At 41.5% G+C, this 13534-nt stretch overlaps 2 protein-coding genes across 5 annotated transcripts in view; one reads left to right on the top strand and one right to left on the bottom strand.

The window, feature by feature from the left end:
* Positions 1–13534, bottom strand: part of CEP89 (centrosomal protein 89) — a 491071-nt gene that overhangs the window by 115483 nt on the left and 362054 nt on the right. The window lies entirely within an intron of this gene.
* LOC115096071 (E3 ubiquitin-protein ligase RNF182-like) lies at positions 9169–9888 on the top strand. The gene has a single exon (XM_029610617.1). The coding sequence runs from the start codon at positions 9169–9171 to the stop codon at positions 9886–9888; it is 720 nt and encodes a 239-aa protein (XP_029466477.1).

Below are 13534 nucleotides of genomic sequence, written 5' to 3'. Positions count from 1 at the left end.
AAAGATTTTCTATAGTTAGCTTGGAAATATTTTACTGAAGGTTAATGTTCCCATAAATTCTCTAAGTGGGGTGATCTGTACTGATGAACTACATTTATGCTAGGGGTTCCCCGGTTATAAGCAAATCAGGATTTAGTCTTTCTGGATATTATAGCAAATTAAAAATGTAAAATAATTCATTAATACACATTTCTGTATGTAGAATGTGCAGATCACAAATATGTAACCTAGATTTCAGCACAGTTGTGCAAGTAAACATTAATCTGGTTTGTAGAGCTAACTACAAAATAGAATTGTTCTTAATTCACTGTTAGATAAAGACATATGTGGGTGGGCTAATGATATACTTGAAAAACGCATACCTTCAATGAGAGATTTACTTAGATAAAAGCAAAGGGAGGATGAGAACTGGGTTAGATAGGAAGATAGGGTTTGCTTTAAAGTTTTACATTTTTTTCTGGGGAATGAACTTATTCATATTTAAATTTTGAAAAGCACCAAAGCAGGAAAAATACAAAGAATAATAGATACAAACACTATGTCTTATAAATGATCATTTACTGTCACATATGTTGAACGTTAAAGATATCTCTCATTTTTAAGATTTGTTTAGGAGAATTAAAGTATTTCCAAAGCTTAACAAAATTCAACCTTTGCCCTAGCTTATCCCTATTATAATTGCTATCCAAAACACTGGTGTCTGGTTTGTAGATAAGTATTAGGTCAAAACATTAAAATAATCACACATAAAGAAACTTAGGCCTGGATTTACCAAAATGCACTAAATAAAGGCATGCGATAGGAAAAGGGGTGTGTTTTATGGTAATAGGCAGTTTATCCCAATTTGTGCTAATGCCTATGCAAAGCGCTATCTTAGTGCACATTGCAATGCCTTTTTCTCACTTTGTGATAAGTGCCAGAATTGTTGTATTTCTGAGAGAGAGAGAGAGAGAGAGAGAGAGCGCGAGTGAGAGAGAGTGAGAGAGAGCAAGAATAGCCATAATGCTCTCACACTAGATAGGTATTTATATCTCTATGGGAGGCCCACCTAGTAATTCGAGGTGAGGTTTAGGTATTAGTGTAAGGGTTAGGGGCCACTTTGACATTCAAAATGAGACATACGAACAGAACAGTGCTCTCTTGTGAAGATTTGATGACCTTCGGAGTGAGGAAACTCGCCCAAAGATGAGATTTGTGCAATGTTCTCTCAACCTAGCTTGATGTTACCCAGCTAGAGAGTCCATCAAGCTAGGTTGAGAGATCATTGCACAAATCTCATCTTTGGGCGAGTTTCCTCACTCCGAAGGTCATCAAATCTTCACAAGAGAGCACTCTTCTGTTCGTATGTCTCACTTTGAATGTCAAAGTGGCCCCTAACCTCAACACTAATACCTAAACCTCACCTCAAGTTACTACGTGGGCCTCCCATAGAGATATAAATACCTATCTAGTGTGAGGGCATTATGGCTAGGCTCTCGCTTTCTCTCTCTCTCTCTCCCCCCCCCCCCCCCCTCAATGGTGATAGGAGGGCCCTGATAGCTAGGCTGGCTCTCCAGGAGCCTACAACCACTAAAAACGACATGTGCAAAAACATCACAACGCGCGATAAAGTCCTATCGCATGGCAATACGGCAAAACTGTGAGCTCAGCCCACTTGGCCAAAAATCCCGCCCCAATATCCTCCTCTTTTTCTCATTTGCATCGCACCATGCGTTATAGTGCTTTTGCACGCATTAAGGCATTTTCACATGCGTTAAGGCATTTTTTGCATGCGAAAATGCCTTAACGCATGAGAAAACGCCATATAGCACTTTGATAAATGACCCCCTTAGATTGTAAGCCCTCTGGGGATAGGGAAATACCTACAGTACCTGAATGTAATCCACTTCGAAGCGCTGAAAAAAGTGTGAAAAGTGGAATAAATAAAAAAAATACATATATAATCTTAAAAAATGTGCCAAGATTCTCTCCCATATATTCTTTATATCATGCGTTCTCACTAATGCAGTGTTAGGAGGCTGTTGATGAAATAAGTTTATATTATTCTCTAAAAAAAATCAATTTCCGCATTTTTCCAATGTCTTAGAATAATTCTTTCGGGAAACAATATAGCTATAACACACCATTTCCTCAAATAATTTTGTCTGAGCAATTTTAGGGGCAAAACCAAAGCTATTGCTGGAGTTTGAGGCATTCAAGCTTCAGTTACAGATGAAAAAGTTTAAAATATTTTGCCAAAACCTTTTGATTGGTGGGCAATGCCAGAGTGCATAGACTGTATTTTCATATACATTTACCCTCCACCTGATATTCCCTATAACTCTTAGGCATGGTTTCTGTAATTAAATGCCCATTTGAAAATCAACTTGGGTTCAGGGACGGTAACTTTCAAACCGGCACGCGGACGCTCTTTGGCACATGTACATCGATGCGCATCCAGACCCACGGCCATTTTATAACTTGCATGTCTACATGCGTGAGTTATAAAATAGCCTGACTGCGTGCATGTGCGCGCCTAATTTTAAGTGGGTGTGTGCTTATGTGTGTAAACCCTGCTTCTATCGCGTAAATTGGGGAATTCTTAAAAGGGGCATGCACCCACACCATTCCCAGTTTCACCAGTTCATCCAGTTAACAACTAGGTCCTCCAGCCTCCCTGGTTTGATAGTTTGCACCATCTTATTAGATAATACTTTGCCTACTGTATAGATCTTAGATAGTGAAAAATAAGCCCCCTGTATAGTTTTAAAGGATGCCAACCTAGAGTTGCTAGTTCTCACATCATACCTTCATAAATTTAGAGACTCTTACCACCGTTTAGTCTCATAAATAATTCCCAAATCCCTTTTCCTATCTGCTCTCAGCTTATCAAATGCAATTCCACAATCTCTTAAAAACATGCAGTATCCCTCTCAAATAGCCTTAGGTTAATAAAAGCCTATTTACTTACAAACTTAACTAAACAGTAAAGGCTGAATTTTAAAGGCTCTACGGCTGGGCTGCTTGCATGCCGCACGGATTTTCACAGGCCCTCAGCCACGCGCGTATCTCCCGGTACGCACATTGGAAGGACTATATGATAAAAGTGTGGGCCGAGACAGCCATTAGGCACTGTCCCACTGAAGCGCGCCCCGGGATCCGACTGGCCTGCGCAACTGCTGCTGCTCCGGAGAGCAGGTAAGGTGTAAAACAAAAAAACCTGTAGGGTAATTAGTGGGGTTTTAGGAGTTGGAAGTAGTTGGGTAAAAGGGAGGCAGGTTAAGTTGGAGGTTTAGGAAGTTCCCTCCCAGTCTGCTCCTTTACTGGAGCAGATTAGAAGGGAACAGGGAAAAGGGCCTATCGCGTCGCTGTGTGCATCTACTGAAATCCCCCCACTTATGTGGGCATTCGTGCACACATGTGCACGCCGACATCAAATCATGCACGCATAGTGGATTTTATACCATGCGTGCGTTGACGCACGCAAGTTAGAAAATTGGTGCGTCCATGTGCGTACTGAGAACCGATCGCACCTGGATGCCCATGCAGAAGTCTGAAAGTTATCATCTAAATGTACATGAATAGATTCCTCAAATCTGTCTAACACTAAGACATACATTTTCAATATTTTATTTCACTTAGGCTGAATTTTTGTTGTAAACTGGAGATCTTCAACCTCCCAACTACAAACGATTCTTCCTCTCCCCCTTGTTCCTACTAAAGATTTTCAAAAATCCTTTTAAGACTGAATTTTGCCATAATAGGGCCTCTAAAGATTTACCTGGCTTATGGTTAGGGAGTTTGAAGGTATTTTTCAGCGAGCCAGGATTGCTGCAGGCCTACCCCCCTCCCCCCCCAATGGGATAAAAGTACGTGTACTGTTAAGTCCAAACCCATCCCAGGAACACCTTCTCTTGGTCCAGGTAAACTTACATATGAACAGGACATACACAGACAGGTTTACCCAGTTGCCAGTCCTGCCAGTGCCAGGAAACAGCAAGAACTGCACTGATAGGCAGGAAAAGAGCAAGGTCAATACTGAGTAATGCAAAACACTATCCAGATAAATTTGCTTAGCTAAATTTACTTGGATATTCAGCAGAACATATTTGGATAAGTGTTCTGCTGAAGTTATTCAGTTAAGTTAATACATATAGGGGTAGATTTTCAAAGGGGTACGCGCGTACGATACGCGCATACCCCCCGAAAACCTACCCCAAACCCCCCCTGCGCGCGCCGAGCCTATTTTGCATAGGCTCGGCGGCGCGCGCAAGCCCCGGGACGTGCATAAGTCCCGGGGCTTGCATGGAGGGGCGTGTCGGGGGCGTGTCGCGAGTGACGCGGCATTTCGGGGGCAGGCCCGGGGGCGTGGTGCCAGCCCGGGGGCGTGGTCGAAGCCTCCGAACCAGCCCCCGGGTCGGGTGATGGTGCGCCAGCAACCTGCTGGCGCGCGCAGATTTACGCCTGCTTTCCGCAGGCGTAAATCTGCCAACAAAGGTAGGGGGGGTTTAGATAGGGCCGGGGGGGGTGGAAGGAAAGTTTCCTCCGAGGCCGCTCCGATTTTGGAGCGGCCTCAGAGGGAACAGGCAGCGCGCGCTGAGCTTGGCGCGCGCAGGTTGCACAAATGTGCACCCCCTTGCGCACGCCGACCCCGGATTTTATAAGATACGCGCGTATCTTATAAAATCCAGCGTACTTTTGTTCGCGCCTGGTGCACGAACAAAAGTACGCCCGCGCATACATTTATAAAATCTACCCCATATTTTTTTTTCTATCAGATTTCTGGACAAAGTGAAAATACACCCAAAGTATGCCCCCAGAACTGCCTCTTTGTAGCCAGCTAAATTTTGTGCAAGGAATAAATTGCCCTGACAAAATTTAACCAGAAAGTCAGGGGAAATATTCAAATCTTGGGCTTTGTACAGGATATTGCAAAACTTACCTAGAAAAACCCTTTGAATATTGACCTTAGTCTGAATAAATGTCCTTAATAATCAGAGACATGGGCTCATGCTCTCCACCCAATCCAGCAGATGGAGGCTTAGGGATAGATTTTCAAAATGATTTTGCTGTCTACCTATAGATGAAAGGTTCTGAAAATTTCCCACTGCCAAGTGGCTAACTATAATTACCTAGTTTTACTCAGCTATTTGGAGCTTGATTAAGGTGGGAGGGATCTGGGTCCATTTTTTCAGGAGCTAGGCAGGTAGATCCTATAGCCATATGCAGTTAACAGGTGGATGTTCAGCCACAGCCTAATCAAATAGGTTAAGAACAAAAGAACATAAGAAATTGCCATGCTGGGTCAGACCAAGGGTCCATCAAGCCCAGCATTCTGTTTCCAACAGAGGCCAAACCAGCTGGCAAGTACCCAAACACTAAGAAGATCCTATGCTACTGATGCCAGTAGTGGCAGAGGCCATTCCCCAAGTCAATTTGTCTAATAGCAGATAATGGACTTCTCCTCCAAGAATTTATCCAAACTTTTTTTGAACCCAGCTACACTAACTGCACTAACCACATCCTCTGGCAACAAATTCCAGAGCTTAATTGTGCGTTGAGTGAAAACAAATTTTCTCCGATTGGTCTTAAATGTGCTACTTGCTAACCTCATGGAATGCCCCCTAGTCCTTCTATTATTCGAAAGTGTAAATAACCGAGTCACATCTACTCATTCAAGACCTCTCATGATTTTAAAGACCTCTATCATATCCCCCCTCAGCCATCTCTTCTCCAAGCTGAACAGCCCTAACCTCTTCAGCCTTTCCTCTGTAACATAACTGGCTAAGTCACCACTTTGTGATTTACTCCAAATTGGTCCCCATAGAGTCTAAGTAAACAACTAAAGTCAATTAAAAACATACAAATTATAATCGAACAAAGCAACCATACAAATGCTCCTTTGTGGCTGCAGGCTTACAGCACAAGCTTACAAAAGCATTCATGTATAATGATGAGATTTGTCTCAGAGTCTTGGCAAATAACACAGTTGACAAATGCAACAATTTGTAGTTGTTGTAGGCTCTATCCGCACATTTTATATGAATTATTCAAAGGAAAAAAAAACCATAAATACAATTTTACATTTTGATTAGATTTTTTTTAAATTAGAGTATATACAATTTATATGAATACATTATAAAAATATTAAATAATGTAACCTAGAAAATTAAAAATTCTGAAATAAAATTTACCTGAATAATGCTTTTTTTCCCTCTGCAATTGCTACCTACTGCTGGAGGTTCACATCAAAATTAGGTCACTTTGATGGTTTCAAATTAATTGTATGCAGGCAACTAGCTACAGTGCAAGGAAGCAAATAACCAGGATGATAGAGGACCAAAGAGGGAAGACACGAGAACTGTCTTCGATAAGAAGTGATATACTGCAGATGGTCAAATATGTATAGCTGATAGATGGAATATTTTCTTAGCTTGAACAATGCAGACAATACCAACCAAGCAGACTTGGTGGGCCACCAGAACATTTTTACATATAACATAAACATAGAAAGGCTTAAAGGACTCAAAATGTATTTACTGGAAAATAAAAGGGAAACGGGAGATAACGACAGAAACATTCAACTATTTAGCAGGTTTTAATAAAATACAAGGCAGCAACATTTCCATAAAAAAGGAAATACAGAGTCAAGAGAACATAAGAACATAAGAAATTGCCATGCTGGGTCAGACCAAGGGTCCATCAAGCCCAGCATCCTGTTTCCAACAGAGGCCAAAACCAGGCCACAAGAACCTGGCAATTACCCAAACACTTAGAAGATCCCATGCTACTGATGCAATTAATCAATTTTACTTAGAGAATAGCCATTGCTATTAATAGCCATTAATGGACTTCTCCTCCAAGAACTTATCCAAACCTTTTTTGAACCCAGCTACACTAACTGCACTAACCACATCCTCTGGCAACAAATTCCAGAGCTTTATTGTGTGTTGAGTGAAAAAGAATTTTCTCCGATTAGTCTTAAATGTGCTACTTGCTAACTTCATGGAATGCCCCCTAGTCCTTCTATTATTCGAAAGTGTAAATAACCGAGTCACATCTACTCGTTCAAGACCTCTTATGATCTTAAAGACCTCTATCATATCCTCCCCCTCAGCCGTCTCTTCTCCAAGCTGAACAGCCCTAACCTCTTCAGCCCTTCCTCATAGGGGAGCTGTTCCATCCCCTTTATCATTTTGGTTGCCCTTCTCTGTACCTTCTCAATCGCAACTATATCTTTTTAGAGATGTGGCGACCAGAATTGTATACAGTATTCAAGGTGCGGTCTTCACCATGGAGCGATACAGAGGCATTATGACAATTTCCGTTCTATTAACCATTCCCTTCCTAATCATTCTTAACATTCTATTTGCTTTTTTGACTGCTGCAGCACACTGAGCTGACGATTTTAAAGTATTATCCACTATGATGCCTAGATCTTTTTCTTGGGTGGTAGCTCCTAATATGGAACCTAACATCGAGTAACTATAGCATGGGTTATTTTTCCCTATATGCAACACCTTGCACTTGGTCCACATTAAATTTCATCTGCCATTTGGATGCCCAGGCCATGATATAGACAGGAAAGAGGCTCAGAGCTAGTATGAAAAAGAAAATATATATATATTTTTTTTCTTGTAATAGCCTCCTAGAGGAGGTAGTAGTAAGCAAAACCATGACAGAATTCAAGCCTACTTGAGAAAGAAAGCAGTGCCAAGAGTAGGATTGAGTAAAAGAAGTGGTAATGGTGGAAAGGTAGAGTAAAAGAAATGAGGAGCCTGGGTGATTGACCTATGTATATAAACTTGTGTGCTCATCTACTGCCAACTAAAAAGGGACAGAAAGAGAAGATGATAAAACCAGCTTCCACAAAGTGGAAGAAATGCTGTATCAAGCTTCCAGAATGATACAGCAACATGCAGTGATAGAAGGCCTTAGGTACTTTCTCTGACAGAAGTGGGTGAAGCTAGCAATTTTTATAGCACGGAAAACAGATTAACTTGGCTATACTTCCCAGTTAAACACAAAAAAGAGACGGGATGATGGCCATCAGTGGTCAAGCTTGTATGGATGTCAGCTGGGAGGTATCCGTAGCTAGAAAAGTATACAAATGGGCAATCAGGCAGTGTATGTATAGGGTAGGTCAAATGGTTCTCATCTGCTGGCATCTACTATGTAACTTGCACAATTGTAAATTCTTCAGATGTCAGAACATTTTTAATTACTTTATATTTAATAAAACGTTCCCAAAACATTAATAACAATCCAACTCTAAACACCACTGTCAAAAGTGTTCAAACATGAACAATTTCAGCTAAACAATATATGATGTAATAAAAGCCTTCACAGCCTATTTAATTTCCTTGCTTTTCACCCAAGTTATACAAACCCTATTCTCTATACTTGCTTCACCCATTTTATGTTTTCCAGGTTATTTCTTCCCTGTTCATTGTTTTATACAGGTTATTTTTCCCTGTTCATTGTAAAACAAGACTTTGTCTATGTTATTTTGCTGGTTGTAATGTAAACCGAAGTGATAATTAATTTGTTAATTGAACCTCGCTATATAAAAGTTATAAATAAAATAAATAAATAAATATAGAATTAACTGCTAAAAAGAATTACAAGTGTTCCTGTTGGCAGTCTTGATTATTGAACATTAAAATCTGCCTGGTTTGAGCTAAATGGAGGATATGGATTTTCACATCAGCATGGCATTAAGAATCCTTAATATTGATTATAGATATCATACCTGTAATTGTGGTGGTAAAAGAGTTTTTAACTAATTAATGTTTGAACAAATGAGCCTGACATCAATTTATGCTTTATGCCTATTTTTCTTTTAATATATTTTAGAAATAATTTTCTTACCTTGGATTTTTTATTTTCAAAATTGCTGAAAAGAAATTTTTTTTAAACAGGTTTGTAATCAGTTAAAGATATTTCTCTCCTTTATTTCAGCTACCCACAAAAGTTAAAAAAAAAAAAAAAAATGTCAACTTCAAACTACTTTTGTATAGCCAGTTCATTTTAATATATCAAACATAAATGACAAATGAACTGTTAAATACACTTATGTTATAATTATTCTGAAAATAAATAATAGATGAAGATTAATTCTTCATAGCCTTTGAGATAATTCATTCTCTGGCTTTTTTTTTTTTTTTTGACAGCGTGACTAAATTAAAGATGAGTTACCCTCAAAGCGAAGGGGAAGAAAAGCTGCCAAGTGATGAACTTGAATGCAAAATCTGTTACCAGAGATTTAATGCTCATAGTCGTAAGCCGAAAATCTTGGCCTGCCTTCACAGAGTATGTGCTAGATGCTTGAATAAAATCCTTCACATAGGAAATGGGTCCCCTTGCATTAGCTGTCCCTTCTGCCGCCAGGAGACAGAACTGCAGGAGGATGAAGTTGCTGGACTCCCTGACGATACAACTATTATGTCCAAACTCATTATGAAGCACAAAACAGCATGGAATTCAGATTGCAAAGAGGTCATTTTAACACCAAAGGACCTGACGTCTTCTTCCCATGGTTCTTCCAACTGCTTAGTAATTACTATTATGGAAGTGCAACGAGATTCCACACGGACACCAAGCCAAAATACAATCGCCGATTACTATACAGAACACAGCCTTGACTCCACATCCGTAAGTTCTCATAGCCATACAGAGCAAGACCTCTTTTCTAAGCTTTGCAAGCACGTACCTCGAATACTGGTGTGGCTACTGGGATTTTTCTACTTCGGTTCACTGCCTCTCGGAATCTATTTGCTGGTGATTCAGAAAGTGACCCTAGGAATTGTATGTGTCAGCCTTGTTCCTTCCAGTCTAACTGTATGTCTTGTATATGGTTTCTGTCAATGCCTCTGCCAAGGAATGTGTGACTGCTCTTCAAGAAATTGATGGTCAAAACCTGTGCATTCTAACTGAACCATGAAAAATACCCATGGGCCCTTGACATTATATACTAACAAAGTGTTTATGATCTGGTCAGAGAATTTCTATGTTTAAAATGTTCAGATATAACTAGCAACATGATCCATTTTTACATTTAGAAAACAAAAACACACTACAAAATCACAATATGATTATTTTGATGAAGCCCTAATAGACACAGTTTAGAAGTGTATAAAACATAAGTAAACAATTATCTTTTATTGCTAATAAAATCAATTAATATAAAAGTAAATAAGAAAAGGGATAATTTTTTTCTAGGCAAAATTTTTTTAAAAAAAGGTCAAAGACTTAAACCAAATGTATTAGGAAATTCTGAAATAAAAGCAGTACTATTAGTAGTAATTTGGTTTGTTTTGGCACAGCAATAACTAGAAAATATAATGCCATAAAACCATCATTTAAAAGTCTACATTAAATGACATGAAACTTGTAATATTAAAATATTAGGATTCTTCCAAATGTACTGACATATTGTAAAACTGTAAATCATATTAACATTCAGAACCAAATGAATGTAATATAACTTAAAATATCTAACACCTACCTTATAAAATAAAAGCTTTTTTTTTTTAAGTTCTGATATAGGAAATCTTGACTTGTCATTCTAAACTGACACCTATTTTCCACCTTACCACCCTTGTTTCAATTTTAAGATACCTGAGCATCTTCTGGTCCTCAGCATCTGGTGTGCTGAGGACCAGAAGGCCTAGAGAGGTGACAGCTGAACGAGCAGCAGAGACTTCCTGACACTGACAGTGAAAAGGCTTGTAAGGCATGACCTGGTACTCTCCTCTTCTGACAAAAAAATATTTATGCTTTAAAATGAGTCCATGCTTTTTTCAGTACTATGTATTACTACATTCTGGGTTATTAGATGAAAATAGCTATATTGGACCCTGGTGCTGGACCCAATCCCTCATTAATAATATTTTTCTTGTGGGACAATTGTTTCAACTTACAACGTTTTGACTTAAGTGTCACGGTTGCTGGAATCTGGATAGACCACACCAGGAGCGTTACAGTACTGCAAGATAGGCCAGTGGGCTAGACAAGGGCTAGTCTTCCACTAAGCCAGCCCCTTCTCCCTAGTGGGCGGATTTTCAAAGGATTTACGGGCGTAACCGCTCCTGTGTGTGCCGAGCCTATTTTGCATAGGCCCGGCGACGCGCACAAGCCCCGGGACGTGTGTATATCCCGGGGTTTTGTGAAAGGGGTGGGGGTGGGGCGGGACCGAGGCCTCCGGCGCAGCAGCCATGCCGAGGGATCGCACGCCGGCACTTGGCCGGCGTGTGCAACCTACACCTGCCCAGAGGAGGGTGTAAATAACAAAATAAAGGTAGGGGGGAGGATTTAGGTAGGGCTGGGGGGCGAGTTAGATAGGGGAAGGGAGGGGAACGTGGGGGGGGGGGGGTGGAAGGAAAGTTCCCTCTGAGGCCGCTCCGATTTTGGAGCGACCTTGGAGGGAACAGGGAAAGCCATCGGGGCTCCCCTAGGTTTTGGTGCGTGTAAGGTGCACCCCCTTGTGCGCGCCGACCCCGAATTTTATAACACGCACGTGGATGTTATAAATCGGGCATACATTTGTGTGCACTGGGTTGCACGCACAAATGTACACCCGCATGTACGTCTTAAAATCCGGCCCTTGGGATCTAGGAGCCACTAGATCATGGTGAATATGGACAGGCTGAAACAGCCTGGAGAAAGGCACAGAACAAGGACTGGGGCTGAGTACAGACAGACTGGGCATAGATATTGGGCATGAACTGGGGCTGGGGTAAGGCAAGGCAGAAGCAAGGCAGGGAAAGGATACTAGGCTGGGCAGGGCAAGACTAGACCAAACAAAGACAGGACAGGAGTAGGCAAGACAACACAGAACAAAGTATATAGAAGCCCGAAGGCAGCAAGGCTGGAGAGGCCTGAAGGCCCCTAGGTCTAGAGAGGCCAGAAGACAGGATTCAAAGACAGAGCAGGTCTGAAAGCCACAAGGCAAAGTACCGAACCAGAGCAGAAGACCCGGAGACCACAAGGCAAGATACAAGGATGGAATGGCCAGGTCAGAGAGCCAAGGTGACTCCATGAAGAGGCAAGGTTGTTCTGGCAAGGCTGGGTTACATAGGACTTTGACTTGGGCATGTAAGAGCAGTGAGGAGGAGCTTAGCAAGGCTGGTGGTGAGCTCGCTGAAGGCTCTGCAGGGAGAAGGAGTCATGGCAGGCAGAACCAGGGCATGGAGAGGCTGCATGGCAGGCAAATCTGTGACATTAAGACATGGTTTTCAAGAACCAATTGATTCTCAAGTCTGAGGGCTTCCTGTACTGTTTTTGTCCCCACACAAAAATTCTCTCCAAAATGTTCTTTTTATATCTTTAATTACTAGGGACTTTGCTCACCAACCATACCAGCAGGCTCTCCGATGTGGCCTGGGGGGGGGGCATTCTTTCCCCTTGTACTCTCTACTTTGTTCCTATCCTCACTTTCTACTCCCTACTCCTGTTACTTCATTTTCTTTCTCCTCCTCTTTGAACCCCCTCCCTTTCTCTCTCCCTTCCAGTGTTCCCTCCTCACCTTTCCCTTCCCTCTCACCCAACTTTTTTCCTTTTGCCTGTCACTCATACTTCTCCTCTCACTCAACCCTCCACCATGTCAGTCACCTCCCTTTCATCCTTCTTTCCTCATTCACTTCTCATTTCCCTTCACTCACTCCCTCCTTTGCTTTCCCTTCCCTTTACTCCTCCCTCTAGTCAGCCCTCCCTCCTCCTCTCACCTCAATCCTCTCATTCACTCCCTCCCGTCTTCCCCTCCCTTTTCCTCTCATTTACCCTTTTCCCGTTTCACCCTCTACCCTTCCTTAACTCATCCCTTATTCTCTTCCCTCTGCTTCTCTCCCTTAACCCCTCCCCTGCTTTCCCTTCCCTTTCATTAACCCGCTTCCTCTCAGTCATGCCCCCTCCCACATCTTCCTGCCACTAATGGGGCCTAGGAAATGCCACCAGTTTTTCTACCATGATTGTCATGCCTCTTTCCTCTTCCTTTAGCAGGGTCTGGGAAACCCCACCAGACTTTCTACTGCTTCTGCCTCGACGCTGTATTTACCCTTCCTTTATCCCACTGCCTGGGGCCTCCTGCAGTAGCAGGACGAGCTATCCCATCCTCCAGCTCCTGATGAGCGTCCCTATGCTTACACTCAGGCAGACGTGTCGCAGTGCTCACTGGAGCCCTTTCAATTTTATAATATAGAGAGATATGTAGGTCTTCACAAATTTACAGCTACGCTGGGGAACTGGACTTCAGTAATAAAAATGAATCATCATTAGCCAATTGGATATAACTGATGTCACAGAGCTGGCTGTTTTCACAGTGGTCCACATTTACTTTTAATTACATTTACACCACACCAGTAAAAAAAAACAAACAACTGTATCAGCAGTTAAAATGAATATCTTTTAAAATAAAACTCTATTCTTACTTGGTATAAATAGAATAGATAATATTAGCCAGTTAGATGTAAGGTTTATTCCTAACTTTCAGTGAAGACAGGCAGAAATAGATGATGACTGCATATAATTTAATATTTCTATATCACCTTGCCAACAA

Source organism: Rhinatrema bivittatum, chromosome 7, assembly GCF_901001135.1.
Source record: "Rhinatrema bivittatum chromosome 7, aRhiBiv1.1, whole genome shotgun sequence".
NCBI lineage: Eukaryota > Metazoa > Chordata > Amphibia > Gymnophiona > Rhinatrematidae > Rhinatrema > Rhinatrema bivittatum.
The sequence above is the reverse complement of the archived record's forward strand: the minus strand, read 5'-3'. Positions and strand labels throughout refer to the sequence as shown.

Excerpts from the sequence above, each read along its gene's own strand:
- LOC115096071 (XM_029610617.1), top strand. The coding sequence starts at position 9,169 with ATGAGTTACCCTCAAAGCGAAGGGGAAGAAAAGCTGCCAAGTGATGAA.